Genomic DNA, 27,758 nt, shown 5'->3' with positions numbered 1-27,758 from the left:
ACCTAGGCGCCCTCAGAAATTTACTTTATTAATGGAGCACTGATTCCAACAGACCTAACCCCAACAACATACAGACCAAGACATATTTGGTATACAGGGTGGTCAGAGGAGAAATGAAACAAACAATACTTTAATCTAGGGACTTCAAGGTAGAAACAAATTTAGCAACCTGGTATGTATGCATAGACCCATGTATGTGTTGATAAATGATGGTTATACTCAGACATGCTTTTTGGCTTCTTTCTTCTGTTTTGTATTTGTCCCCTTTTACAAAAAGCCTGTTATCTGCAGAATCAAAACCCAACATTTTTTCTCAAGGTAAAGAAATCTGGCCGGGCCCTCTTTCTCCTTATCTTTGCTTGGGTACCAATGTGCAGTGTGTACCTTGGGCACACATTTCAATTACATAATACAGTGGAACCCAGGCTTATATAATGGCAACAATGTGGCTAAGCAAGAAATCAACTTACTTGAAAAACATCTCCCCATTATAGTCCTTCATGAGCCTTTTTATTTCTGAAGCGTCCGTTACATTGTCTGCCCTTTCTGATTTAATTTATTTGAGTCTTCTCAGTACACCTAAAGATTGATCAATTTTATCTTCTCAAACAGCTCTTAGTTTTTTTTTCTATTGTTTTTATTCTCTGTGTGATTTATTTCTACTCTAGTCTTTATTATTTCCTTGTTTCTGCTAACTTTGGTCTTATTTGTTCTTTATCTAGTTCCTTGAGATGTAAAATTAGTTCATTTATTTGAGATCTTTCTCTCTTTTTTTAATGTCAGGGTTTATTGTTATAAACTTAACCTCTTAGTATCCCTTTTGCTGCATCCCCTAAGTTTTGGTATGTTGTGTTTTCATTTTTATTTGTCTTGAGATACTTCTAAAATTCTTTTTGATTTCATTATTGACCCAATGGTTGTTCAAGAGTGTGTTGTTTCCACATATTTATGAATTTTACTGTTTTCTTACTGTTATTGATTTGTAGTTTCATTCCATTGTGGTCAGAAAAGATCCTTGGAATGATTTCTATTTTCTTAAATTTGTTAAGACTTGTTCTGTGGCCTAACATGTGATCTATGCTGGAGAATGTTTTCAGTGCCCTTGAGAAGAGTGTATGTTTCTTTGCTGTTGGGTGGAAAGATGTTGATCAAGGTGTACAAAGTTTCAGTTATTCAAGATGAGTAAGTTCTGGAAATCCAATGTATAAGCAACACGACTATAGTTTAAAATATTTTATTGTACGCTTCAAATTTGCTAAGATGATAGATTGTAAGTGTTCTCACCACACACACACACACACACACACACACACACACACACACAAAGAAAAAGAAAATCTTAACTATGTGAAATAAGTATATTAATTAGCTTGATTGTGGTTATTATTTCACAATGTATATACATGTATCAAAACATCAAGTTGTACATTTTCAATAATTTTTATTTAAATTTTTGTTTGTCAGTTATACTTTAATAAATCTGAGGAAAATTATATAAAACTGTAAATAAAAATATACAAAATATACTAAAATAGGTTTTACCTTAAATAAAAAAAAAGAAAGCTGCTTACTGTTCTTTGGCTAAGTTATTACCTAGGATGGAATGTTAATTACTGGTCACCTTCAATTTAGCTTTAAGTCATAAACTAGTTGGTGTACTTGATCTTGATATGGCAGTTGTCATTTTTATGTAATAACAGTCTCTTTGGAAGTCCTCAGGAATGAAAGCTTGCTCTCGTTTTACATTTGTCTGCCTTTCACAGATTGTGCACCTTATAGCAGCAAGCCATTTCAGTAAACTCTTGTGTATGCTCCCTAGATTAACCAGGACAGATGGCTCTCTGTTAAAAATTCAACGATTAACTTTGAAGATATGTACTATATTCTGCCTTCTCAGATGATAAATTAGAGGAAGTAGAGGATTTCAGATTCTGAATTGTGATATAAGAGTATGGTCACTGGACTGGTAATATGAATATCTGTGTTATTTATTTTGCTGTACTTGTATCTACCTATATGACCTTGGGTAAATTAAGTCAACCTCTTTGGGAATCCATTTCTTCATTATTAAAACTAGAAGACTGATACATGTTTTTCCCATTTTGCACGTCTGTGAATCTTCCCCAAATCAATTATGTTTTTTCCTAGAATAAATATATTATTTGGTAATATGTTTTAACTTTTTAATTCTGGAATTCATTTCAATTTATTTTCCTAGAAAGTGATGCGGACTCTTCAAATGCATTTACTGAGGGTTTCATTCAAAATTAGTGAAAAATGTTCATGTTTGAGAGGAAGGACAGCAGGTTAAGACTTCCAGAGAATGATTCCTGAAACTTCTACCTATTAATTGTTTGGCCTCAGATAAGTTACTTAACAGCTCTCAACCTCAGTTTTCTCATCTATAAATATCAATATTAATAGTACTTTTCTTATATATCATGAAATTGGTTAATCCATGAAAAGCCCTTAGAATAGTTGCCAGGATATAATAAGCTACTGTTATTATCCAAACATGTGGGTTTATTCTTTACCAGAATAAAATTCTACAATATGAACACCAACCAGTCATTCCCATGCAATCCAGCCATCGTAACGCTTGAATTTTCAGAGGCTCCATGTTTCTTCGTTCAAAGTCTGTCCTCGTAACTCTGCAGCAGTCTTCAGAACACTAATGGCAGCTCCCTTTAGAGCCCATTAATTCTCTTCTAAGAGCCAGGCAGAGGAATCAGCACACATGGATGTGTCGATCCTCTTAGTATCAACTTTGAAGAATGAGTAGCATATATGGAAAATAATGCAGTGATCTGTCCCCACAAGTATCTGTCCTTTCAGAGTAGAACTGGTGAGTGAAGTAAGAGTGGCTGTGAAACCTTTCGTGTGTGAATAAATCAGTACATTTCATGGCTCACCGTTATCCAAACATGTATAATCTTTCGCTTCTATTTTTTGATGGGCTTTATCATTACTACTTTAGAAGCTGTGTATATCTTTGAAGACTTCCGAATATTCAGCTGGATAATCTCTCCGAGTGCTCTTTTCCTGAAGGAAGAGTTTAGGTATCCCTATCTATTGTTTCTTTATAGAATGATTAGTGTGAAAATGAGCGCTATACTTTTCCTTTATTAGCATAGGAATCAGATAAAATAAATGGAATTAGTTTGAAAGTTACAAAGAAATATCACAATATATATATATATAATTGGTAAAATACATACACATATTTTAGACATCATTATTATCATTTTATATACATGGATCAAAACATTTTCCAGTTTAAAAGTCTTACGTTTGAGAATATTGGAGGATACTACTTTAATTACTTTCAAATTATTTCTGGTCTGAACACTCTTCAGATCATCCACAGTGTATCTTCAGTGCACATATCACCACTCCTGTACTGCACTGGACCTCTTATCTCCATGAAGACATCCTGTGATGTAGTTTCCACACTTGGACCTTCTGAATTCTTACCCCCTCCAGGGTTTCATTTTAAAAATGTAATCGTTGCTTGCATGTATAGTTATCTTCTTTTTGCAGAAAATTTGCATTTCCCACGCTAACCTGTTTTCTCAAATTTGATGATCCATTTTTGTTTTTAAGGACAGAGATTTGCTTCTTTCAAGCACAGGGATCTGTTACTTCAAGACTAGTAGCCATGATGTTGCTAACTAGTACACTCAAAGGTACACATCAGAGACTTCTCCCCCTCTTACCTAATAGAAAATGATTTCCTTCTTTCTTCTTCTTTTTTTATCTAGTATAACAGCAATGTACTTTTATGTATGTACCGAAGGAGAAAAATGATGACATGGTTATTACTCTGATTCAGGCTATATAATTTGATCTTTTCAATCGGAAAAGATGGCAAAGCTGATGCCAGCATCTTTTAGATTTCTCGCATGACTAATTGTTCAAAGATACTTATTTCTGAGTTTATTTTTCTCTGTGTGCCTGTGTTTTATGTTGGAGCCAGCAAGTGCAGCTAGTGTCATGGCTCCATCAGCAATATTTATTGGTGCCTGTTGTGAGCTCAGTATTTTCTAGGGGTTGATAGAGAAACAGAATAAGTATCAGATACACTCCTTGTCCTGAACACACTGACAAGATAGTCAAAGAATTAAGATGAATGTAAAGGGCAGAAAGGAAACCAACCAAAACACTGGCTAACTGAGAACTTTCTTACACCGTGTAGAAGATAGGAAACTTTTTTCCGAAGTTATATTGAGCCATTGCCTATGGTAAATACTCTACATTTAATTCTTGCACCTGCTTTGATGCAATTTTCTGATGATGGAACTAAATAAGGATCAAAGAAATCAAATAAGCTGACTTAGGTTACATAGCTGGTAAATGGTCATTTGGATTCCACTGTGGCTCAAAATCTGTCTACCAGCATCTTAGGGGAAGTTTAGGATTAGAGTAGACCGGGAAAGATTTGTGGATGAAGCAGTACCAGTAATAATAATAGCTACTGTGGACTGGGTGTTGGGTGATAGGAACTCTACTAAGCATGGTCTTAACTATTTCTATCAATACACCCATGGGATAAATATTTTGAGGCCCTACTTACAGCTATAGAAACTGAAGATCAGAGACATTAAGTAACTTTACCAGTGGTACAGGAGTGACAGAGTTGGAATTTGAAACAAAGTTCTCTGGCTCCAAAAGCAGTGCGCTCTACCCATTATTTGGAGATGAACAATTGGGAAATTACTGAGTAGCGCCGGCTAGTGGCCAGAACCAGTGTATCAGTGATCTTTAAAGAAAGGGCAGGATATTAGGGTGTCAGGTGGATATCGTAAGATAAAGCTCAATAGGAGGTTGAAAATAGCTCTGCTGTCTTCAGCTAGGACAACCAATGTAATGGTGGTTACCAACTGAACTGTGGTCGTTCCTACTCCTTGTGGAGGGGAAAAGAGCATTTTTAGTCTTGGTAATGTCAATTCTAAAGCTGCTCCTCAGACATTTGTATGATATTGGGAAGGTAAGTTTCGAAACTCAGAAAACCTTTCAGAATTTGAGGATGTAGAAGAGTTAATAATTTAAGTCCCTGAGGTGATTAAGATACTCAGAGGTAAAGATTACAAAAGGGAAACTATAATAACTGAGAAGGAAAAATCAGTGAGACAGTGGGAGGATTGGAAAGACAGCCTCGTGAAGCGGAGGGGGGTTTTCCAGAAGAGGGGGGATCAGCAGTGCCAATTGCTTCAGAAGGAGGTCTGGGAAGACAACAACTGAAGAGAGTTTTTGCAAATCAGGTATCATTAGTCAGCAATGCCATAGGAAGGTCTGTGTGTTTGTTTTGTTTTTGAACGTGGGGGAAATACGAGCATGTTTGAAGGTGATTTTAGGTAAATTATTGGACGATATGGAGTAGCCAGGCTTTGTACACCCCCAGGTTGAATTGCAGCGTACATACAGAATAGCCACACTTCACTTCCTGGGCAGAAATCTGCTAGTGTAATAAAAGCAAGAGGCCATTTCATTTCTCTGCTTACAGCAAAGTCTAACTACTCACTCTGAGTAAAGAAAACCTGAGTTTGTCCCTCTAGTGCAAATAGCAGTGATGGCTCCTCAGCGTGGAGGAATTCAGAGGTAATTGTTCTCCTGCTTGAAGCCATGAGCTACCAGCTATCCTAGTGATAAACGCTCTCTGTGACTGCTGAGAGGGGTAAATATGTCAGAGTCCCTCGTTAGCTCAGCACTGGGTCTGCAGAATTATCAATTCCAGTGCTCTGCCTCATTTACTTGGCATTAATACTTTCAGAGGTAAGCATCTTTTTAGTGGAACAGATGGACTCTTATGACCTGGGTGGAAGCAACGGCTAATTCATTGGAGGGTAACCTCATCACAAGGCCCCATATATGGTCGACTCTCAGCAATCTGGGAGAAGGCAGGGGAAGAACCAAACCAGAAGGGCTAACACTCTCTCTCTCTCTTTTTTTAATTCAGCTTTGTTGAAGTATAATGGACAAAATTGTAGGATATTAAAAGTGTGTATCATGTCATCTTTAATTTCTTTCAGCAGTGTTTTATGGTTTCCGGAGTACAGGTCTTTCACCTCTTTGGTTATGTTCATCCCTAGGTATTTTATTCTTTTTGGTGCAATTGTAAATGGAGTGTTTATCTTAATTTCTCTTTCTGCTACTTCGTTATTAATGTAGAGAAATGCCACTGATATCTGGGTATTAATTTTGTATCCTACAACTTTACTGAATTCATTTGCTACTTCTAATAGTTTTTTGGTAGAGTCTGTATATGTACATATAGTGTCATGTCATCTGCAAAGAGTGACAGTTTAACTTCTTCCTTACCAATATGGACACCAAGCTGTTTCCCAGAGCCAGACAAAATCTTTGAAGAGATTCCTCTGTTGGGGAGGCTCTCATATGCCTAGAAACCTTGGTTATGGACTCCTTTTCAGAATCTGATCATATTGACTTACCTCCCTAGGAAAATGAATATATGCACATTAAAAAAAAATCAGAATACTCATACACTTGACCTGAAGTCTGGTCAGAAACCCTTCATCTAAAAGATTAAGATATAATCCTTTTGAGCAGTGATACAACCAAACAAAACCCTCAAACTGAAATTTAGCTTTCAGAAGTCTCTGGCAAAAAAACAGGAAGAGTGGCTGGCCTGGGGCTTTTCTTTTTGACTTTGGAGAAAGGATAATTGAATTCAGGGTGCTATGTCCTATAAATTGTAATATATATGTACAGTCTGGAGTCTAGTTTATAGAGCAAGACATAAAGAATGAGGCAATTCTCCCCAATTATTTTCTCAGTGTATGGTCCCCTATAGTCAGATTCCAGTTATCAGTATATTTTTTATTCATACTTGGGCAGGTGGGAAAAGGCTAGTGTTGAGTTCTAGGCTCATCCTCTAGGGTAATGAGGCAGGTGGTATTGCCTAGCCTCAGGTAATGCCTAGTATCTAAGGATATGAGGCAGGTAGTATTATCTAGCCTCAGGTAATGCCTAATATCTAAGGACTATGCATTGGTTCTCAACCCTGGCTGCGGATTAGAATTACTTAGGGGGCACATGAAACATAACAATACCAGGCCTAATTTAAAGCAAATTGGATCAGACTCTCTGGGAGTAGGGAACAGACATTGGTAACCTTTCAAAAGCATTCTAAGTGGGGCGTCTGGGTGGCTTACTCAGTTAAGCGTCTGCCTTCGGCTCAGGTCATGATCCCAGGGTCTTGGGATGGAGCCCTAAGTTGGGCTCCCTGCTAAGCTGGAAGTCTGTTTCTCCCTCCCTCCCTGTCCGTTCCCTCCCCTTGCTCATGCTCTCTCTCTCAAATAAATAAAATCTTTAAAATAAAATAAAGCATCCCACACAATTCTAATCTACATTTAGGGTTGACACTCATGGGATTGAGTCGAAGTAGATGGTGGTATGGTTAAGATAAGGGAAAAAGCAAGGTGGCCACATATCCCCACAGGTGAGGACCATGGAATTATGGGAAATCTCTAGCAAATATTCAATGAAGTGAGTTGATATAAATTTTTAGTTATCAATTGTATTTATAAGCAAGTTTTTACTCCTTTAAAGGGTATCTGCTATAGTATCCTAGATCTGAAGGTCTTAAGGCATAGAGCAGTTCTCTCATAGGGCTTTTTTTTTTTTTAATTTTATTTATTTATTTTTATTTTAAAATTTTTATTTTTATTTATTTTATTTTTTAATATTTTTTATATTCTGGATTCAAGCCCTTAAGTGGCAATAACGTTTTCAAGATTGGAACAAGATAATGTGAGTTATTGAGAGAGGAACTTTAGGGAAGAAAAAGTCCATTTTTAAAAGAGGCTGTAGGGTGCCTGGGTGGCTCAGTTGGTTAAGCGACTGCCTTCGGCTCAGGTCATGATCCCACGGTCCTGGGATCGAGTCCCATATCGGGCTCCCTGCTCAGCAGCAGGGAGTCTGCTTCTCCCTCTGACCCTCTTCCCTTTCATGCTCTCTCATTCTGCCTCTCAAATAAATAAATAAAATCTTTTAAAAATAAATAAAAAATAAAAGAGGCTGTACACTCATTTGGTTCATAACTCAAAACTCACAAAAGGGTAAAGAGTGCAAATCTCACTGTCCTCTGTTCCCCGCTGTTCAATTTCTCTGACTTCGAAGCAGTCAGCAGTCTTCTGTGTCTGATAGTTCATTCTTACACAAGCAATGCCCCCTCCTTTATTTTCATACAAATGGCATCGTCCAAATGATAGGCACGCTATTCTGCATTTCACTTTTCTTTCACTAAATATTATATCCTGGGGAACTGCTTATGTCTTAACAAGTCTCAAGTTTAGATGATGCATGTTCAAACTTTCATCCCTCGGTAAAGACACAAGGCATGTAGTAGAGATTCAACAGATGCTATTGCCAGTTTCATCCCACTTCCAAAATAAACAAGCCAGCACTGCCGCACCTGTCTGCCGAAATTAAATTCAGAACTAGTCTATAAGGGATGTTGCTGTCTTCACCTGAGAACTGCAGTACAAACATGCCTTCGGTGATATTCTCAAAAGTAGTGTTCAAAGAGACCAGATGTATTTTTAATCCTGCCACAAAAAGAGGCAGAAACCTCAGTTAACTTGGAAATTGTTATGTCAAAATCCAAGAAACTACAAGTAGCTTTGACACCAAGCCTTTGGATAAACCGAAATCATAGGATTAATAAAGCGAATGATTTTTTTTTGCTCAAAGATCTAACTCACGTGTTTAAGCTTGTCTTTGTCTTGGTAAGGTGCTGTCTCTCACTACTTTCCAGGGCTGACACTGAACCTCGGTAGGGATTATGTGAGAAGCTGAGACATCACCTCGTTTTCTAACTCATAGTCTATCATCTCTGATTCCTTAAAACTAACACATTGAGTCGTAAGTGGTAGAAAATTATATGTGCAGCTTAATCTTCAGGAATTTATCTGTCTTGGTTTCTTGCTTTGTACCATCGTTAACCACATTATAAATATTAGCAGTTGATGTTTTATAAATCTCTGGGGTTAAAACTTCATGATTTGTAACAGCAAAAAGCTTAGAATCTCTGCTTTGCCATCGTAGGGATTGCTTTTTGCTTTTGGTTTCTGGGCAGCAACGGACACTTTAGCCTTTAGTTTTGGCAAAGGGAATAAAAGCAAACGGCAATGACATCGATTGGGGTTTTGAAGGGTTTTTAAGTTCTTGCTACCTTTTAGCCACATTACTTCTTTCGGTGTCCATGTTTGTTAAAAATCCCCACAGTTTTAGAATCTTCCTCCTCTTCAGTTGAGTAGTGTTTGGCTGTTGTTCCTCACTGAATATACAAGTTCTGGAATCAGAGTCACTTTCTCCAGGCAACTCAGTGTGGTTAGTGTGTTATTGGTTATTTTTTAAAAAGTACTATAAAGGGATTATATTGCCTGCACGTGCACGCGTGTATGGGGATGTAACAAGCTTGTGTATGTGCAGGAGGGCAGGGGAGAAGAGTGGTCAATAAAACAAATAAGCCATTGAGTCACTAAATTCTAAAATAGTGAAACATAGCATCGAATAATTCTGCGGGAATGGACAATAAAATGCAAAAATCTGAACCTTACTGAGCTCAACTAACTTAAAAATGAATAAGGTGAGATTATATACGTGACTTCCTTCAGTGTCCTAATAGGAATGCAACGTTATCATGATTTTTATGCTCAATAAATAGAATATTGATGAAAATGTATTTGGTGTGGGTCAGAATTGCAATACTAATTATTATATTATTTATAAAAAGAATGGTAGAGTTTTTAACTAATATTTCTAATTTTAAGCTGTCATTATCATTAGACATAATTAATTGAAGGCATTGTAAAATACATGAAATTATGTCCTCTATGTAGGTAATCATGGTATAGCATTTTGTTATGACACTAATATCACCCTTTAGTGAGCATATTATCTTTGTCCCATGACACTGGAACTGTAGTGGAATTCAGTTCCAATTGGCTATAAAATATCTTTCTTCAGTGGAGGTCAAACTACTTTAAAATATTATCTCCGTGCTTTTAGCTTATCGAAGAAATATTGGAAAAGTGATTTATTCTTATTTAGTGGGCGAGCAAATGGCAGCATAGACAGGGAAAGTCAATTGTATGAGGTCAGTTAATAAATCATCTTTATGTGGGTGAGATCAAGTTTCCGAAGTCACAATCTAGTACACCAGGAACTGAACAGTGCCTAAGACAGATAGAAAAAGTAAAAGTCAAATGTTTACCTCACTTGGTTCAAAAGAATATACTGGCTGGTTCATTTTAGACTGATGTGCTCAAGGCTTCAAAATTTGTGAGTCAAGTTATGTATATGAGTTGCCAGATTATATCTGGCAGCTTTTTATACTGTATTAACATGTTGACCTGTATGAGGTGGTAATGTAATAAATTGAAATCAAGTGTTTTGGGATAGTTGTGATAATAAAAATGAATTTCTTGTTGCAATAAATACTTCGGTATTAAAAGAGCAAGAGAAAAAGCAACAGAATATAAGAAAGAGGTTATATTTTAAAAAAAGAAAATATACTTACATTAAAGAATAATAAGCGTTATCATTAAAAAAAAAAAAAGAAAATACAAACTAATAATGCCCTATCCAAGATCCAAGTAGATGTAGATAGTGAATGGAAATTCATGAATAGCTGTGGTCGGCCTCTTCTTATCATCTGTTCATTTATTATTCTCTGTTGGGGGAGATCTCTCAGTTTGCTACTAGCAACTTCTTTCCTCTTTGTACCTTATCAGTATTTCCCAAGTGTGTTTTCCAGAGTATAAGATCCATGAGATATGCATATAGGGGCTGTGGGCAGAGAAGTTTAGGAAAGATTACATATAGTAACTATCTTTTGGGAATTCCTAATGTTCTTTAACACTTTAAAGTCTTCAAGAAATGGTCGAAAATCAGAAACCTGTTTTCCTTTTTTTATCCCAACCCCTTCCAAAAGGATTTGACTGTGAAATATATATATGTATATATATATTTTTTAATATATATGTATATATTTTTTAACATACACATATATTAAGATTTCCAGGCACCTTGCTTTAGAATCAAAAGACAAAGTAGCAGTGATGAGAATGGATTGAGGAATAAGGGGATATAGTTGGGCCAACATAGATTCTATGCAACTCTTAGAATTTTTGTAGAATCACTGATTTATGTATGCTATGTTCATTTTCCATTTCAAAGAAACACCTATTAAAAAATGCTTTGGGGGGCGCCTGGATGGCTCAGTCGGTTAAGCAACCGCCTCTTGATTTTGGTTCAGGTCATGATCTCTCAGCGTTGTTAGATCCAGCCCCACATGAGGCTCTGCGCTGAGCATGGAGCCTGATTGGGATTCCCCCCTCCTCTCCCCCTCCCCACGGTGTGCTCGCTCTCTCTCTCTAAAAAAAATAAATAAAAAATGCTTTGTGTCCTTTTGATTACATATTCTATAAAAATTGTTAGATTTTTATTCATGGATTTTCCATTGAATTTGTAAAATATCATTTTGAGGGAAAACATACATTTGGGAATATCTTACTGAAGTTTTTTTAAGTCATAGAAGTTGCTTTCCTTGGAGTGAGGCATTTAATTGAAAAACTCATTGTTCAGAAATCACTGTGATTCCATATTTTTCTCTTTTCCCAAACACTTCGAGAATTGTTGTTGTCACTTATTTTTTTAAGATTTCATTTATTTATTTTTAGAAAGAGTGTATGAACTGGGGGAGGGGCAGAGGGAAAGGGAAAAAGGGTACCTCCTGCAGACCACACTGAGCAGGGAGCCCAATGTGGGGCTCCATCTCATGACCCTGGGATCATGACCTGAGCCAAAATCAGGAGTCCACCGCTTAACCGACTGAGCCATCCAGGCGCCCCTTATTGTTACTTTTAAAAGTAATTATGAAAAAGTGTTCAAGTTAGAAATTCATAGCAATCATATTTGTCATTTAGTCTACCACCCAAAACAAGGTATTTAATTTCTAGGCTAACGGAAGACTGTTTTATATTATTAAATTGAATGTGATATATATTTCCTGTCCTTTATCTCTTGAAACTGAAGAAAGGAACAATTGCAATTTGAAAAGCTTTTAGGATGATGTAATGGAGCAAATGGCCTCTCTGAAGCCTGGGCATTGGGTTTGTTTTATTTATGATAGAAAACGGGGATATTTTAAAACCAAGATTTGTTGAGCACCCCATTTTATTAATACCGCTGTGTTAAATGTATAAGTATTGAACTGTCAATGAAATATGAGACCTTTTACCCAGTGACATTTTAAATGAATCTCCTTGTAGGGGAAGCCTGTGGGAACACCAGATGCTGGTGCTTATTTCCGCGTGCTCGCGGAGCATGGAGTAGCTGCCTTGTTTACAGCGCCGACTGCAATTAGAGCCATCCGTCAACAGGACCCTGGGGCAGCCTTGGGGAAGCAGTACTCTCTGACAAGGTGAACTTGGGATGCACAGGGCAAATTACATTAAAAACTGCAATCAGAATGAATAACTGAACATTATATATTTTTTTGGCACTGCGATACCTCTGTGGAAAGAGCCAGAAGATTCTGGATGTTATCAAGAATGACTGTTCTAAACATAGCTTTGAATTAGTTAGAATTTTAACTATACTATGAATATTTTTTAATACCATATTGTGTTTATTTCAGTTCAGATCTTACCAAAATATTTCTCTTTTTTAAACCACCGTGCTTACATTTTCCTTAAAGTAAAATGCTGACTATGGCTTAAAATGCATTTATACATATATAATAGTATCTGACTGTCTTTTGAAAATAGAATAATATTGTAAATAGAAGGAAAATATTATTTGATCTCATATATAGAGATCAAATGTGAAAATTATGGTCCCAGTTGGTGTTGTTGAAAGAATGGAGGAAATTGTTTTTCTGTTGTTTTGTAATAATAGGCTCTGAATAGTTTGAATATTTTTTACTGGCTTATTGACATCCATTTCAGTTTAATGATATGTATATTTGAAGATAAATATAGCAATTTGTATCTTCAAGGCAGTTTCCAGCATCAGTTCTTTTTGAACTTGTTTGAAATTGGTCCCTGCTCTCATCAACTAAAAGGAGAATTTTGTAGTTTCTTCAAGTCAAAAAAAATGGCTTTGAATGATTGTTTTGAATTTTTTTAAGTTAAATGCCAAGTATTAGGAATTTTATGTTGTTAAAACCCAAAGAAGGAGTCAAAATAGATATCATATACCGATTGCAGGTGGGAGCAAGAAGCTTTGGGCAGTCAGTGGTTTTGTTTTTGGTTCTTGTCCTTCCGTTTTTCTGTTTTATGAGAAGTTAGATCTGGATTTACATAAAATTTTACCCATAATCTAAAGAATACACTCATTAAAATAAAAGTGTTCATAAAATGAACCTTCCATTACAGTATTTCTACTCACCCTCGGTTTGTCCCTTCATTTACTACCTTTCAATTGTATTTTCTCCATTTCAGGCAAAAGGATAGAAAAGTGGATTTTGGTAAGAACATCTTAGGCTCTGTACAGCCTCTCCATGGCTTAGACAGTTCCGGGAAATTTTGAAGAAACCGTGATTGTAGTTCTTTGCACCGTCTCTTTCCTAACAAATGCATTCTGATTGCAGGGTGTGACGTTGTGTGACCTGCAAGCCAAGGAAGGTCTCTTATTTGCTATATCATCTTCTTTTCCCAGTTGTACATGGGTTTTAGATGTTATCCGTTACTTTGAAGGCAGGAACCATTTCTAATTGTATTAACGTAGAAAGCATCCAGTAGTACTGAATGCCTATTAAATCATAACCTTTTTTTCAAACTAATACTAATATGGAGCATGAGATTTTAGTGTAAGAGAAATTGCACTTCAGTTCCCTCTGAGAATGCCCTTCTGTCTTTAGGCACCTAAGTTATTTGTGATGGTGGGCACATATGTTTTTAATAGATATTTAATGACGTAGATGCTTCGGACACCCTCAATTCTTCCAATCACTACCATTAATAAATGCAAACATTTGCTGATTACCTACTATGCTCCAGGTATAAGCAGTTTAAGTTTCTCTTATTCAGTTATCACAATAAGTAGGAATTGTGATTATCCTCATTTTACAAATGAGTAGTGTTAGGACCAGAAAGTTTAAGAAACTCTTTGGAAAGAAACTAACTCAGACAATCTGAAAAGGGCCCACATTCTTCACACAGACGTATTTTCCTTATGAGAGATAAATTAAGAAACTCACTTGATCCAGAGATTTTTGTCATTCATGGGATAAAAGTAGCTTTTACTTCTTATATATTTCTAGCCTATTCAAATAATAGCTTCACTGAACTTCTGTAATAGATTCTGACTTGTGAACTAATGGGATGTTAGAAGGGACCTCAAAAATCCAACTATCTGATTTTAAAAACAAGGAAACCAGAGTCCAGAAAAGTTAAGTTTGGGTTAAAGACAGAATAAAGACCAGGACTCAAGTCTTTTCACACAACTATACCTTTCGTTTTATATTTATGTTCAAGACATTTCCTACTTACTTGGTGAACTGACATTCACCAGGTATTATAATTGCAGGCTCATGATTGATCTGCAGAGCTTGCTTTCTCTCTTCTCTTATAGGACATTTCAAATGATGAAAATGTGTTTTTCAGATGTGTTACATATCTCATTAAAGATTGTTTTAAAATAAATTTGGAGATTTTCAAAGATTTCCCTCCCCAAAGCAAATTTCAGAAGGCATTCTAAAATAGGGAACTAAGCAGAACTATAAATTCTTTTTATCATAGACGATTAGAAGTCAGAAGAACAAATTAGAGGTCATCTAGCACCAACATCTCATTTGATAATTGAGAAGCTGTTGTCACAAAGAGGTGAAGTGACATGCCCAGGACTACAGAGCTACCCTGCAGCAAAGCTGGGATGAGGCAGTACCATGTACTATAGTTAAGATTCTTGCTCTGGTGTTAGACACACTGGGTTCAAGTCTGCCATTTACCGGTTGTGTGACCTCAAGAAAATTACATAGCCTCTCTGTTGTTTTTGCTGTTTTTCTTTTTTTGCTCTCCCTCCTCCTCCTTCTTCCAGAACATAAGTATAGTAATATTACAAGAATATAATGAAATTAAAAGGCATATTATCCATGTAAAACACTTGGAACACTGCATAACATAGACTGTCATCGCTCTTACCATTATTATTATTTTGCTTTCTAATATACTGCTCTTCTTCCTCACATCATGGTGATTTATTTTCCCATGATCTGCTAGTTCAATCTCAATCAAGTTAGAAAAATTCACTTCTGCTACTTCCATTCAAGGTATCAAAGTCCCTAATACTCAGATGCAGCCCTTCTTTTGCAGTTGCATAATAATGAGGGATAATGCAAAAAAGAAAAAGCAGAGCACCAGAGATGAGCTCAGAAATAAACATATCTGCGGATTGGAAATAGAATCGATCTGCAAAGTAGTAGGCGGGGCCGAAGCCAGAGGTTTGGCAGGTGTGCAAGCAGGCTTTGGCGGCGGAGTAGAGGCTCAGTATTCCCCTCTTTTGACTTGGGGTCAGAGTCAGCTCAGGGGCATTGCACCTCACACTTGAAACAGGAGATTGATAATAATGGTGAGAGGGTGTTTTCTGGGACTGGGACTTAGAGCCAGCTTTGGTCTAGAGGTCTGAATGAGACAGAGAACAGCCCAGCAACTGGAGACTGAATTAAACCTCCCACCTGCTGTCCTAGAATAGGATCTATGATATCCTGAGTATCACTGTGTGGTCGTAATAATTCTGGACCATCACTGTGACATTGCTGGGGGATAATAGTTGCATCACCCACAAACCTATTGGACAGAGAAGGTGAACATAGGAGAGGGAGCAAGAGATAAAAAGAACAGCAAAGAACCTCTTTTTCTTCTACTTAAGACACTGATATAAGAGCAGGGATCAACAAACACACTAATGAAGTTGAATAAAGGATCGCACTGCTGTGGAAACCTGATTTACAGAGGAGGTAGCTTAACAGATAAGTGGAAGGAGGATAGACCCTTAAATAAATTGGTACTGGCTATATAGGTGTAGAAAAATTGAGTTCCCTACCGTATACTCTACACAAAAATAAATTTCAGCTGGATTCAAGGCCCTAAAATTGTAAAACAAAGAATTAATACTTTCAGAAGAAAATGGATAAATATTTTAATATATTTTTTAGTAGGGAATGACCATGTAAAGCATAAATCACAAATCACTAAAGAAAATACTGATGAGGGGCGCCAGGTGGCTCAGTCGTTAAGCATCTGCCTTCGGCTCAGGTCATGGTCCCAGGGTCCTGGGATCGAGCCCCGCATTGGGCTCCCTGCTCCGCAGGAGGCCTGCTTCTCCCTCTCCCGCTCCCCCTGCTTGTGTTCCCTCTCTCGCTGTGTCTCTCTCTGTCAAATAAATAAATAAAATAAAAGAAAAAGAAAATACTGATGAAATTTACTACACTAAAAGGAATAATCGCCCACCAAAAGAATAAACAAACTTAAATGATGAATTATTCACCCAGAGAAGATATTTGCAACGTATATAACCATTAAACAACTAGTGTACAGAAGATATAAAGAACTTCTACAAATCAATAAGAAAAGACACAATCCAGTAGACAAATGGGCAAAGGATATGGACAGTTAGTTCATGGAGAAGACGAGGGTAGTCTAAAACATTGAAAGAACTTTAATCTCACTAATAAACAGAGAAATAACATTTTCCTCCCATCATACAGGCAAAAAGTTAAAATATCTAACAGTAATGCTTGCTTGCAGGTTATAAAGCAGCAGAATGGTTTTTACACTACTATGGAAAGTGTAGAGTGGAAATATCTAGTAATATCAGTTGCTCCATGCATTCACTATGCCCCATGACCAACCCCGTATTAATATGGAGGGATGAGAATGAGAAACTCACAAGTGCGAACGACAAACCATGTACTTGAAGGTTCTTAACAGGGTTGTTTTAAAACAAAACAAAATATAAGCAATTACATGAATAGTAAAAAAATAAATAAATAAAATTAAAAAAATAGTAATTTTCCATTCCACGTAATGGAAAATAAATTATGTACTATGGTGTATTAATTCAACAGGATGTTTAGAAGTGGAAATCAACCAGAACTTCAGGTATTAGCATGAATAAATGTCAAAAGGCATAATGCTTTTGAGTATAAAAAGCAAGTGAAAACTGATTGTGTTTCTCTTACATATAGTAAGAGAAATTTGAAAAATTATGAAAACCATATTGTCTTGTTTATGTATATGCAAACAGGCAAAAAAAATAAATAAATGCATGGGACTAAAAACCTCTGAGTAATGCTGGTTACCTCTGAGGCAGTGTGCCTAGTGGGATGGTGAAGAGAAATGAGATTTAAGTAGGGTTTGGAGAGAATTCAGTTGAGTCAATAATATTTTATTTTCTAAGTGACATAAATATGACAATGATAAAACTAGGAATTATGCATAAAACTGGGCAGTGTGCACATAATAAGTCCACTATATTATCATCTACTCTTGTCCTGTTTCTCAGGGAAGTTAAAAATATCATAATGAAAAATTCTTCCCATTTTGTTTATGTGCTCATTTGACATGAAATCTATGAACCACTTCAGAAAATCAAGGATGTCATACTATGGGTGCATATTCATAAGTGGGAGAGGTGGGTGAGGGTACGCAAGTGTACACGCTTTGCTACTCTCTTCATTTGGTCTAACATGGCTGCCATCACCTAAATAAATAACTTCGCTACTTCAGTGACCACCACTACTAAAATTTAAAAGAATTAAGAAAACCTACACGCAAAGACAAAATTTCTTCAGAAAGTTATCAATCCTTCTTTTTCAAAAGCTTTCAGAGATATCCTACATCTGGCTCACTGCTCCACGTATGTGGTCCTCTGAGTCTCACAGTGACAATGACCATACGTTGGCTGTCTTTGGGTATGTGATGGATTGTGGATGAGCAATTCAGATATCCAGCTTTCGTTATTGAATCTTTTTTAAAACTTAGTTGCCAATTATCACCATGGTAGTTGAATCAGAAACATAAATAATTTAAAGCCATTATTGAAGAAGTGAAGTAAAGTTTTAATAATTTATACAAGATAGAAAAATATTACATCTCTCACTTATTGTATTTTAAAGCTTACTGCTTTTTCATATTTCATTGGCCATTTGAAGATTCTGTTTTGTGAAATGTTTATCCAAATCTTTGGCACATTTTAATTTTGTTTTTCTTGTTGAGTAGGACTTTTCATATTCTTCTGATCCAAGTTCTTTATTGACTACATGTATTACAAATAATATTCACCTTCTGATTTCAATTTCTCTTTCACTTAGTGATGACTTTTGATAAAGAGATATGCCTTTTCATCAATATTTTTTTCCTGTATGTTCTTGCTTTTTAAAATCCTACATAAGACATTTTACCTATTCGAAGGTCGGAAGTTATTCCTCCGTGTCATTTTTCTAGAAGCTTTATTGTTTTACCTTTCATATAATCTACCTGGTTTGATTTTTGTGTATGCAATGAGGTAAGGGGTCAAGGTCCATTTTTTTCCCCTTATATGTATCCAATTAATCAAGTTTCATTCATTTAAATGGCCATCCTTTCCAACTGCTCTGTATACTACTTTTGTCCTAAAGGTGTCCACAAATACTTTTTTTTCTTGCTTCAGTTCTGTTTCATTGATTGGCATAATTGCCTATATTTGTGCTGCTCTCACATTGTCTTTGTCACTATAGATTTATATAACACATCTTGATATGCAATAGTAGTAACAATAGCAGTACATCCATTTGTTCTTTGCTTTTAATCTTGGCCCATTGTATTTCCATACATGTTTTAGTATTAGCCTATCAGTTTACACATGCACATACACACACACACACACACACACACACACACAAAACTAGAACTTTGAGATTACTTTGAATTTATAGATTGATATGATAAAAACTGACATGTTAATATTAGGACTTCAATTCATAATCATAGTATATCTCTTAATTTATTTAGGTCTTTAATTTATCTCATTAATGCTCTTTTGTTTATTGTGTGAAAGATACATCTTTTCTTCAATTTACTTTAAGAAATTTTATTTTTTATTTTTTCTATCAAAGTATACTTAACATACAGTGTTACATTAGTTTCAGGTTTACAATATAGGTGATTCAACAATTGTATACATTTCTCAGTGTTCATCATGATAAGTGTACTCTTGATCTTCTTTATCTATTTCACCCAGGTCCCCGTAAATTATGGATTCAATTTCATTTGATTCAAACTCCTTAAATTTGTGACTTGATGGCTTTCATTATTTTTAGAAACTTTCATCCATTATCCCTTAAAATATTGCTTCTATCTAATTTTCCCTTCTTAGACATTGATACTTTAATGACACATGTTAGAACTTTTTACCATATTATCTATATCTCATAGATTCTATGTTTTTTTCTCCTTTATGCTTTTCAGTAGCAGTTTGATTATTCTCTTTTAACTTATATTTTAGGTTTTGAATCCTCTGTTCAGTTGTATCTAAACTTTCTCTCAGTTTCTAAGTTTGTATTTTTGTATCTTTAAGTTCAAAGATACTATTCGATTCTTATAATTTCCAGTTCTTGGCTGATGTTATACAAATATTTCATGGACATATTCAGAATTATTGTAAAGTCTGTGTCTATTTTTTTTTAAAGATTTTATTTATTTGAGAGAGAGAGAATGAGAGCGAGAAAGCACATGAGAGGGGTGAGGGTCAGAGGGAGAAGCAGACTCCCTGCTGGGCAGGGAGCCTGATGAGGGAATCGATCCAGAGACTCCAGGATCATGACCTGAGCCCAAGGCAGTCGCTTAACCAACTGAGCCACCCAGGCGCCCCAAGTCTGTGTCTAATTACAAGAATATCTGATTTTCTCTGTGATTTTTTTTTTTTTTTTTGGTGTCTCTTTTTTCCTTGCATGTTGGTCATAAAGCCTTCTATCTTAATAGACCATCGTGTGTTACTCTGATACCCTGGAGTTGTTAAGGTCCCACAGAGTAATTCTTATTTTGGCACACAATTAGCATAAAGGAAAATCACTTTGATCCAGTTAGGGATTTAGCTAACTTGACGCTAGACTTCAGTATTTGAGACAGCTAGTTCCTTTTCAGTTTATCTCTGTTGGTGGGATATAAATCTTCAGGCATTTCAACTGAAATCCTGAGTGTTTTACACCCCACCCCTTTCCATTGTGGGTCTTTTGAATTCCAGTTTTCCTTTCCCAAGAGATTGTGATGGCAGGAATTGCTGTTCATTTTCTAAGCCTCTCAGTTTTTGTTCCGTTTCTTGGTTTTTCAACCACTCTTTGCTTTGGCATATATACTAAAGGGAGAAAAGCAGCACGTCAGTGTCAGACATCTTTGTACATTTTTTTCTTTGGGATCTTAATGCTTCCAGGGCTCATTACCCTTGTAGTTCTCTGATACTTAAAGAGATGTTTCTTTTTTACATTCTATCTAGCTTTTCTGGTTGTGCTTGAGGGAGGGATTGGTGGACAAAATGCTAGTAGGTCCTTGACAGAGTGACAAATGCATGTGTAATACTAATGCTAGTGTCTTTACATTTTAAAAAAAGTGAATTCTAGTGGGGAGCAAATGGAGGGAAATAGAATGAAGGAAAAATGGAGATAACCTCAGGGACACTGGTGGCAAAAGTAATGATGTTCAGTGAACTAGGAGTTGATGAGTCATCGCTGAAATAATCTATTTTTATTTAACTTCTTTTGGAACAAGTGAAGAGTAATTTTCACTTGTTTGGTAGTTTATGGAGCTTGAAAGAAATACTCATTTTGGTTTTCTTCTCTTCCTAATTTATTACCTAAAAATTCATCAGAATTTATCTTTAGCTTTTTTATCCATTTCTATGCAGCTTCCTTTTTATTTAGAACTAAAATTATTCAACAATATTACCTTTTTTTTGTTTCTCTTGGCTTAATTTTTAGCTTCATTTGAGTCTTGGATTCTACTCAATTTTTTATGGAATTGGGGAAAGGTATACAAGCTTCATTCCCATTAATCCCCTCCACTGTTTCTTTCCTACTCTGGATATTGCATATTATAATTGTGTTTAAATTTTCATATTATATGTTTGGAAGTAAATTCATCTTCCCATGATGTTACTATCATCAGAACATTATCCATATATTTATTAGTCTGTCATAATCTAGGACAGCACTATCCAATAAAACTCAGTTCTGCAATATGGTAGGTACTGGCCACATGTGACTATTGAACTCTTGACAAGGGGATAATCCTACCATGTACATTGATATTTTTACTTTTTTAAAATTTCAACTAATTTAAAATTTAAATAGCCACACATAGCTAGAAGCTACCATATTTTACAGTGCAGATAGAAGACCTATGTAAATGACTTAGATAAATTTATCCTCCAGAATCCAAATTACCGCACAAGAATGGTTAATTTTAACCTTTATAAAAATCTTTTTAAAAAAGATTTTATTTATTTATCTATTTATTTATTTAGAGATAGAGAGTGTGAGCAAGGGGAAGGGCAGTGCGAGAGAGAGAATCTCAAGCAGACTCTGAGAGCTGAGTGCAGAGCCAGTTGCAGGGCTGGATCCCATGACCCTGAGATCATGACCTGAGCCCCTAAGCTGAAATCAAGAGTTGGTCTCTTAACCGACTGAGCCATCCAGGCACCCCTTTATAAAATGTATTTTTAAAGAAAAATTATTTGAAATTTTTTCAATATGGGGCATTTATCTCTTCATATTAATAAAATAATGGCAAGGTCATTAATGAGAAATTTAACTGTTAAGTGATGTTACTATTCTTTTTTTTTTTAAGCCACAAAATGTCTTTTAAAAAATAAGACTATTTATGCTCTTAGATATGAGTTTATCTTTAAATTATCTTATAATTTAATTTTAAATTACAGATTTATACTAAAATTTTTTTCTTTCAGTAATCATCCTGGTTATAAAAATATCACATCAATAGAATGGTTTTCCTAACTGAGGAATTGGGAGTCAAATAATATTTGATTATGTATTTATTACAGGACTTAACATTTTCCATTAATCCTTGTATACAGTATGTTAATGTTCATTAATGTTACACATTTGGGAGTCTATAATTGATAAAATAGTAACTTTGGGGCAGTTTGAGGAATTTTAATAAAAAAATAGGTTGGTAGTTTCTAGTGTATTTAGGGAAAGGAATTATCTACACGACTTTGACATTTTTCTATATCACCAATGAGCTCACATTTTTTCCTCTGCTTTTAGTAAAGAGTAAGTGATTTTAATGGAAATGAAGGAGATTGTCTGACATGCAGAAAAATCAGATATCAATTTTACTATGCATCGTGGAATATTATCTCTTTCTATATTGCTTATTAGTGCCAGCATGGAGATTGCAATCATAATGATACAAATTAATTAAAATCTAAGAAAAATGAGTGATAGATTTGTACTGCAAAACCATAATAATAAATACTAAGTTTTAAAATATATAATGTGGAAATTTGTCATCAGATAAAAACTCAATGCTAATTAATACTTTATCATTATAACCAATTTATTAAATTAATTGTAATTTACTTGACTGGGAAAAGAAGCCAAAAAATTAATTAAAACTTGCAAAACTGCTGGTAATATCAAGGTATTTATTGTTCTTAGATTAGCCAAAAATTATTTTGTGTTGTGTGCTAATATTTTTAGTTGACAATATTTTACACCATGTTTTCAAAAATATATATAACTGCAGATCTGCAGTTTCATATGTAAACTAAACACATGACCACCTGGACCATCTAGAGTTCTTTGGAATAATCTGTGGTTTGATAGACGATGGAAATGTGATCTCTGATATCTATAAAACTTCCTTGTTCTTTGCCTATGCTGTTGGAATCACCCAAACCTATTTATAAATTTTAATACAAATTATTTACTTCTATAATGTTCGTAATCACCGAAGTTTTCTAATGTATTAGGAATCTAACTGTTTAAAGAAGATATAATTAAAATAAATTAACATTTTTCAGCCATAAGATTATCAATAATATGGCTTTTTATATTTAAAATTCTGTTTTGTTGGGGTGCCTGGGTGGCTCAGTCGGTTAAGCGTCTGCCTTCGGCTCAGGTCATGATCTCAGGGTCCTGGGATCGAGCCCCACCTTGGGCTCTCTGCTCAGCAGGGAGTCTGCTTCTTCCTTTGCCCTTACCCCCTGCTTGTGATCTCTCTCTCTCACTTCCAAATAAATGGATAAATTTTTAAAAAAAATTTTTTGTCTTGTTTTTACATAGCATCTAAAATCACAGATGTATTGACCTCATTTTAAACTTTAAAATTTTACACTAAGCTTTATGTTTTAACCCAGTTTTAATAATTTAATGTATTAATATTTGTTTCATTGTGATATATTGGTTTTGTCAGATGAAGTCATATTTGGTAACCACATTTTAATCTTTTTTAATTTTAATTTTCTTAAAGATTTTATCTATTTACCTATTTGACAGAGAGAGAGAGTGATAGCAAGAGCAGGAACACAAGCAGGGGGGAATGGGAGAGGGAGAAGCAGGCTTCCCGCCGGGCAGGGAGCCCGATGCGGGGCTCGATCCCAGGACCCTGGGATCATGACCTGAGCCGAAGGCAGATGTCCAACAACTGAGCCACCCAGGCGTCCCTTAATTTTAATTTTTTAAAAAGATTTATTTATTTATTTGAGAGAGAGAGAGAGAGAGAGAGTAAGTCCGTGATGGGGGGAGGGGCAGAGGGAGAAGGAAAGAGTCCCAAGCAGACTCTGTGCTAAGCCAAGGGGCTTGATCCAGTGACCCTGAGATCATGACCTGAGCCAAAATCAAGATTTGGACACTTAACTGGCTGAGCCACCCAGGCACCCCCATTTTAATCTGAAGCAAGTTATAAATGAATACACATTTGATTACCGAAATTTTATCTCAAATTGCAAATATACATATATTTTTGTTAAAAGAAATCTGATGTATTCTTTTCTAGTCTCCCTTATTATTCTCTTTTGGTTTTCCCATTTTCATGCTTTTTCTCTGTTTCCCTTCAGTGCTCTTAAAGATTTAAATATTACCCTAGAAGCCTTGCATGCTTTGAGAGGTGACTCACCAAAATGATTGAGCCACATTTTTTAAATCATTTCTTAACAAAGACTAGTAAAGGGTTCTTTTCTGATCTGAAATTTGAAATTATATTTCTCTGCCTTTACATTATTTTTCCTGGTATTTTCCTCCATCATGGTCATTCCTACTTCGCTTCCCGATTTCTCCTGCCTACTCTAGATTCCCCAGACAGAAGTTTTAGCATGATTTGCCATTCCTTATTTTTGTACTACACCCAGTTTGTGTTATCTCTACTCAGCCTCCTAGGCTATTAATTGAGTCTATGAAAGCCAAGTGGCTGCTTTTCAATTCTTTCACTTTTATGTTATTCATTAAAAATTTCCTAAAATAGAAGTTTTCTCTCTTCAAGTCACTGTTCCATTGTTTATTTCCACACTCTAACAAAACAACATGCTTCCTCCTTTACTTAGAAGAATGAGTCAAGCTGACATAAGTTTTGCCAACTCCCCACCTGTGTACTTCATCTTTCTAAGCTTCTAGAAATAAGTATCTAAAAATCCCAGATATTTTTATTGGTGTTCGGGTCATGAAGATGAATGCTCTTAAGGAGCTCATGGTCCACTGTGGAAAATGGACAAGAAACAAATAAGTATAGAATGAGATGTATGTTTATAGCAGAGGATGGAAATGTACACTGTTGAAGCATAAGGGTAGGAATGTCTGAATCTCCATGAATTTTCATGAGATGATAAGAGAATGGTAAGAAATCTTCTGTGGCTATATTACATTGTTTAGGATAAATAGGCAGGTTTTTATTTATTTGTTTTTTACTTTGATGGCAATGAATTAACTCTTCAAACATGCATTCCTTTTTTGACAGATAGACCATGGAGACATTGGGAATGGAAGGAAACAATCATTCTCTCAATGAACCACCAATAGTGTCAACCCAATTCCATTTGTCTGTTTCATCCTTTCTGTTCTATGGCATGGTGCTCCATGTCAAATATTCATCTCTTAGTAACCTTATATTCCTTTTGATAAGAGTCTTTTGATCTAGAAGGCCGCAGTGGTATTTACTTTTAAATAACCTATTTTTCCTCTGTATGTCCTTGGACTTGGGTAAATATGTCCTTGAAATCAGAGTAATCTTTACCAAAGAAATTCACCAAAATGAACAAGAACATCATATTTATGAGCTTATTTGTTGCTTTAGCTGATACGCAAGGGTATATTTTTGTATATAGACTTAAGTAGAATATAGCAATCAAATGTGGAGCTAAAATTAGCAGAGATGATGTCACGGAGGAAAAAGTTTTTCATCTTTGATCATTAGATGAATATGACAGATATATTACAAAGATCAACTCAGTTGCTCTTCTCAAAACTCAGAAGCGGTAGCTGTGAATTCTTTTGAGGCACCTCTCTTCAATGCTGTGATGTACATTTGGTTACCTTTGGGTCAACACAAATAACGCTTCTCACCATTCTGTAGTATGATATTGTGATAATATAGCTGTTTTCCTTTGACAATTAATGTGGTCAGATTCTAGAATGTTTAACAGAATGAGGATAACATTATTTATATTTATTTTCAAGGAATAATTTGAATTCACTCTCCCTCTTATATTCAGGTTCAAAACATTATTTGTGGCTGGAGAACGATGTGATGTGGAGACCCTGGAATGGTCCAAAAAGGTCTTCAGAGTACCTGTCTTAGACCACTGGTGGCAAACTGGTGAGCATTTCCAAGAATGTACATAAATATTACGAAACTGTTCAAAAACACTGCAAGGACTGGAGGAAATTCTGAACTATGACCACCAGGCACAAACTCAGGACTTAGGTCATTCTGGTTTCAGTAGAAATAAGCTGTTCTTTGGTATTCCTTTCCCCCCACACCCCCAAGACTTATTTATTTATTTATTTATTTATTAGAGAGAGAGAGAGAGAGAGAGAGAGAGAGAGAGCATGAGCGGGGGAGGGAGAGGCAGAGGGAGAAGCAGACTCCCCACTCAGCAGGGAGCCTGACGGGGGACTGGATCCCAGGACCTCTGCGATCATGGCCCAAGCCAAAGGCAGACGCTTAACCAACTAAGCCACCCAGGTGCCCCTGGTATTCCTTTTGTTAAAAATGTCTCTGCAAATGACATTGATGACACCACCCTCTCGGTCCCTAGCGTAAAGTGCTGAAGACCTCTTCTGCTTCTCCTCCTCTTTGCTTTGCGTATATCCAGTAAGGCACTAAATCTCAGATATTCCTTGGAAGTATCTGTTGGATTCGTACCACCTCAGTACTCCCACTGCCTTTGAGCTGTGGCAGCTGCATTGTTATCTGCCCCGATTTAAATTCTCCTTATCAGCCACCTGTGTTCCCTCTGCTCTCCTGTACCGTGCACACTGGTCCCAGAGTACTTTTTTTAAAGCACTCTTTCTCTACTAAGATTTTCTGTCGTTCTCTAGCTCCCTTCTTGTGTCCCATAAAATCACATCTCTTCTACCTAGCATGGAAGACAAAGAAGTGTATCTTTTTCCAAAACATTTATCATTATATACATAACTTATTTATTTACTTATTTTGTTTATTTATTCTATTTTCCTCCCACTAAGTGATCCTTGGGAAACAATTCTCATATTAAGTGGATATAACATAAAATTTGGTACAAATTAAAAAAAAACAAACAAACCTCTCTGCTGCTTCTTTTGAGGCTCAGTTGTGTACATTTGTGAAAGTCAGTAGATTATCTGGAACCTGTTTTCCCCATCACGAAGTGTAGAGATTTTGTTCGGTTTTCCATTTGACCCACTAAAACTAACTGAGAGCTATGAGAACCTTGTGGCTTTCCTCCTTACATATTTTAGTTCAATTCCACTTGGCTCAACAAATTAGATTAACCCTCTTAATGTTTTCAGAATTTTCATCTTCTGAGTAACTGGGGCAGAGTATCAAATTTGAATAAAAATAATAAAGTTTCTTTGCAAAAAATAAGCCTGATTTTAAAAATAATTAAAGTCTTAGAAGATCAAGTGAGTGACTAAAACTAAAGTTCAGTGTTTGGTATTTTAAAATTCTTTGATGCTGATAAATTATCCTTTTGACATTATCTTTTTGCATATTGTTCTTTGGAAAAACATGTTTTCCATACCCATTGTAACATAAAATATAAAATGAGTGATCAGAGTGGAATACAGTTTCCTTTAAATAAAAGGCAAATCAGAAAGAGTTTCTATTCTCTCTAGTTTTATTTGCCAGGGGAGAAATTTCTTATCTAAATTCAGATTTGTAACTATTTAGGAAATAAAAAAGACAGAATTCAGAGAAAGAGCAGTGCCATATGTAGACATACATAAAAACAAGTGAAGAATTATTGCCTCTGAAAAAAAAAGTATTTATAGAATTGCTGCATCCTCTATTCACCAGGAAAGTTCTAACAGTTATTCTCTTAGGCAGGGAGAGAAAAATATCTTGTCACTTTTAAGATGGTTTTCCTTTCCTGGTCAAAGCAAGGGGTTGTTTCCCACACAGTGACCTTATACAAGTGTTTGCAGAAGAGTTTTGTTTTTCCCCCATTAAAGGTCACTATGCCACCGCCTACTGAAGGGAAACCAGCACATTAATAAATAAAATCATGATTCTCTTCCTTTTTCTTAATATTGTTGTACA

General features: G+C 35.7%; 1 protein-coding gene across 1 annotated transcript in view; it reads left to right on the top strand.

Moving 5' to 3' along the window:
* ACSS3 (acyl-CoA synthetase short chain family member 3) overlaps positions 1-27,758 on the top strand; it is a 150,889-nt gene that overhangs the window by 77,851 nt on the left and 45,280 nt on the right. Inside the window, exons 8-9 of the mRNA XM_025881249.2 lie at positions 12,297-12,448; positions 25,729-25,832. Of these exons, the coding sequence (XP_025737034.1) occupies positions 12,297-12,448; positions 25,729-25,832 (256 nt within the window). The remainder of the gene's footprint in view (positions 1-12,296; positions 12,449-25,728; positions 25,833-27,758) is intronic.

Source organism: Callorhinus ursinus, unplaced genomic scaffold (assembly GCF_003265705.2).
Source record: "Callorhinus ursinus isolate GAN/ISIS: 27379988/994484 unplaced genomic scaffold, GSC_fseal_2.0 scaffold14, whole genome shotgun sequence".
In the NCBI taxonomy this organism is placed as follows: domain Eukaryota; kingdom Metazoa; phylum Chordata; class Mammalia; order Carnivora; family Otariidae; genus Callorhinus; species Callorhinus ursinus.
Note: the sequence above shows the minus strand (reverse complement) of the source record. Positions and strands in the feature narration are given on the sequence as shown.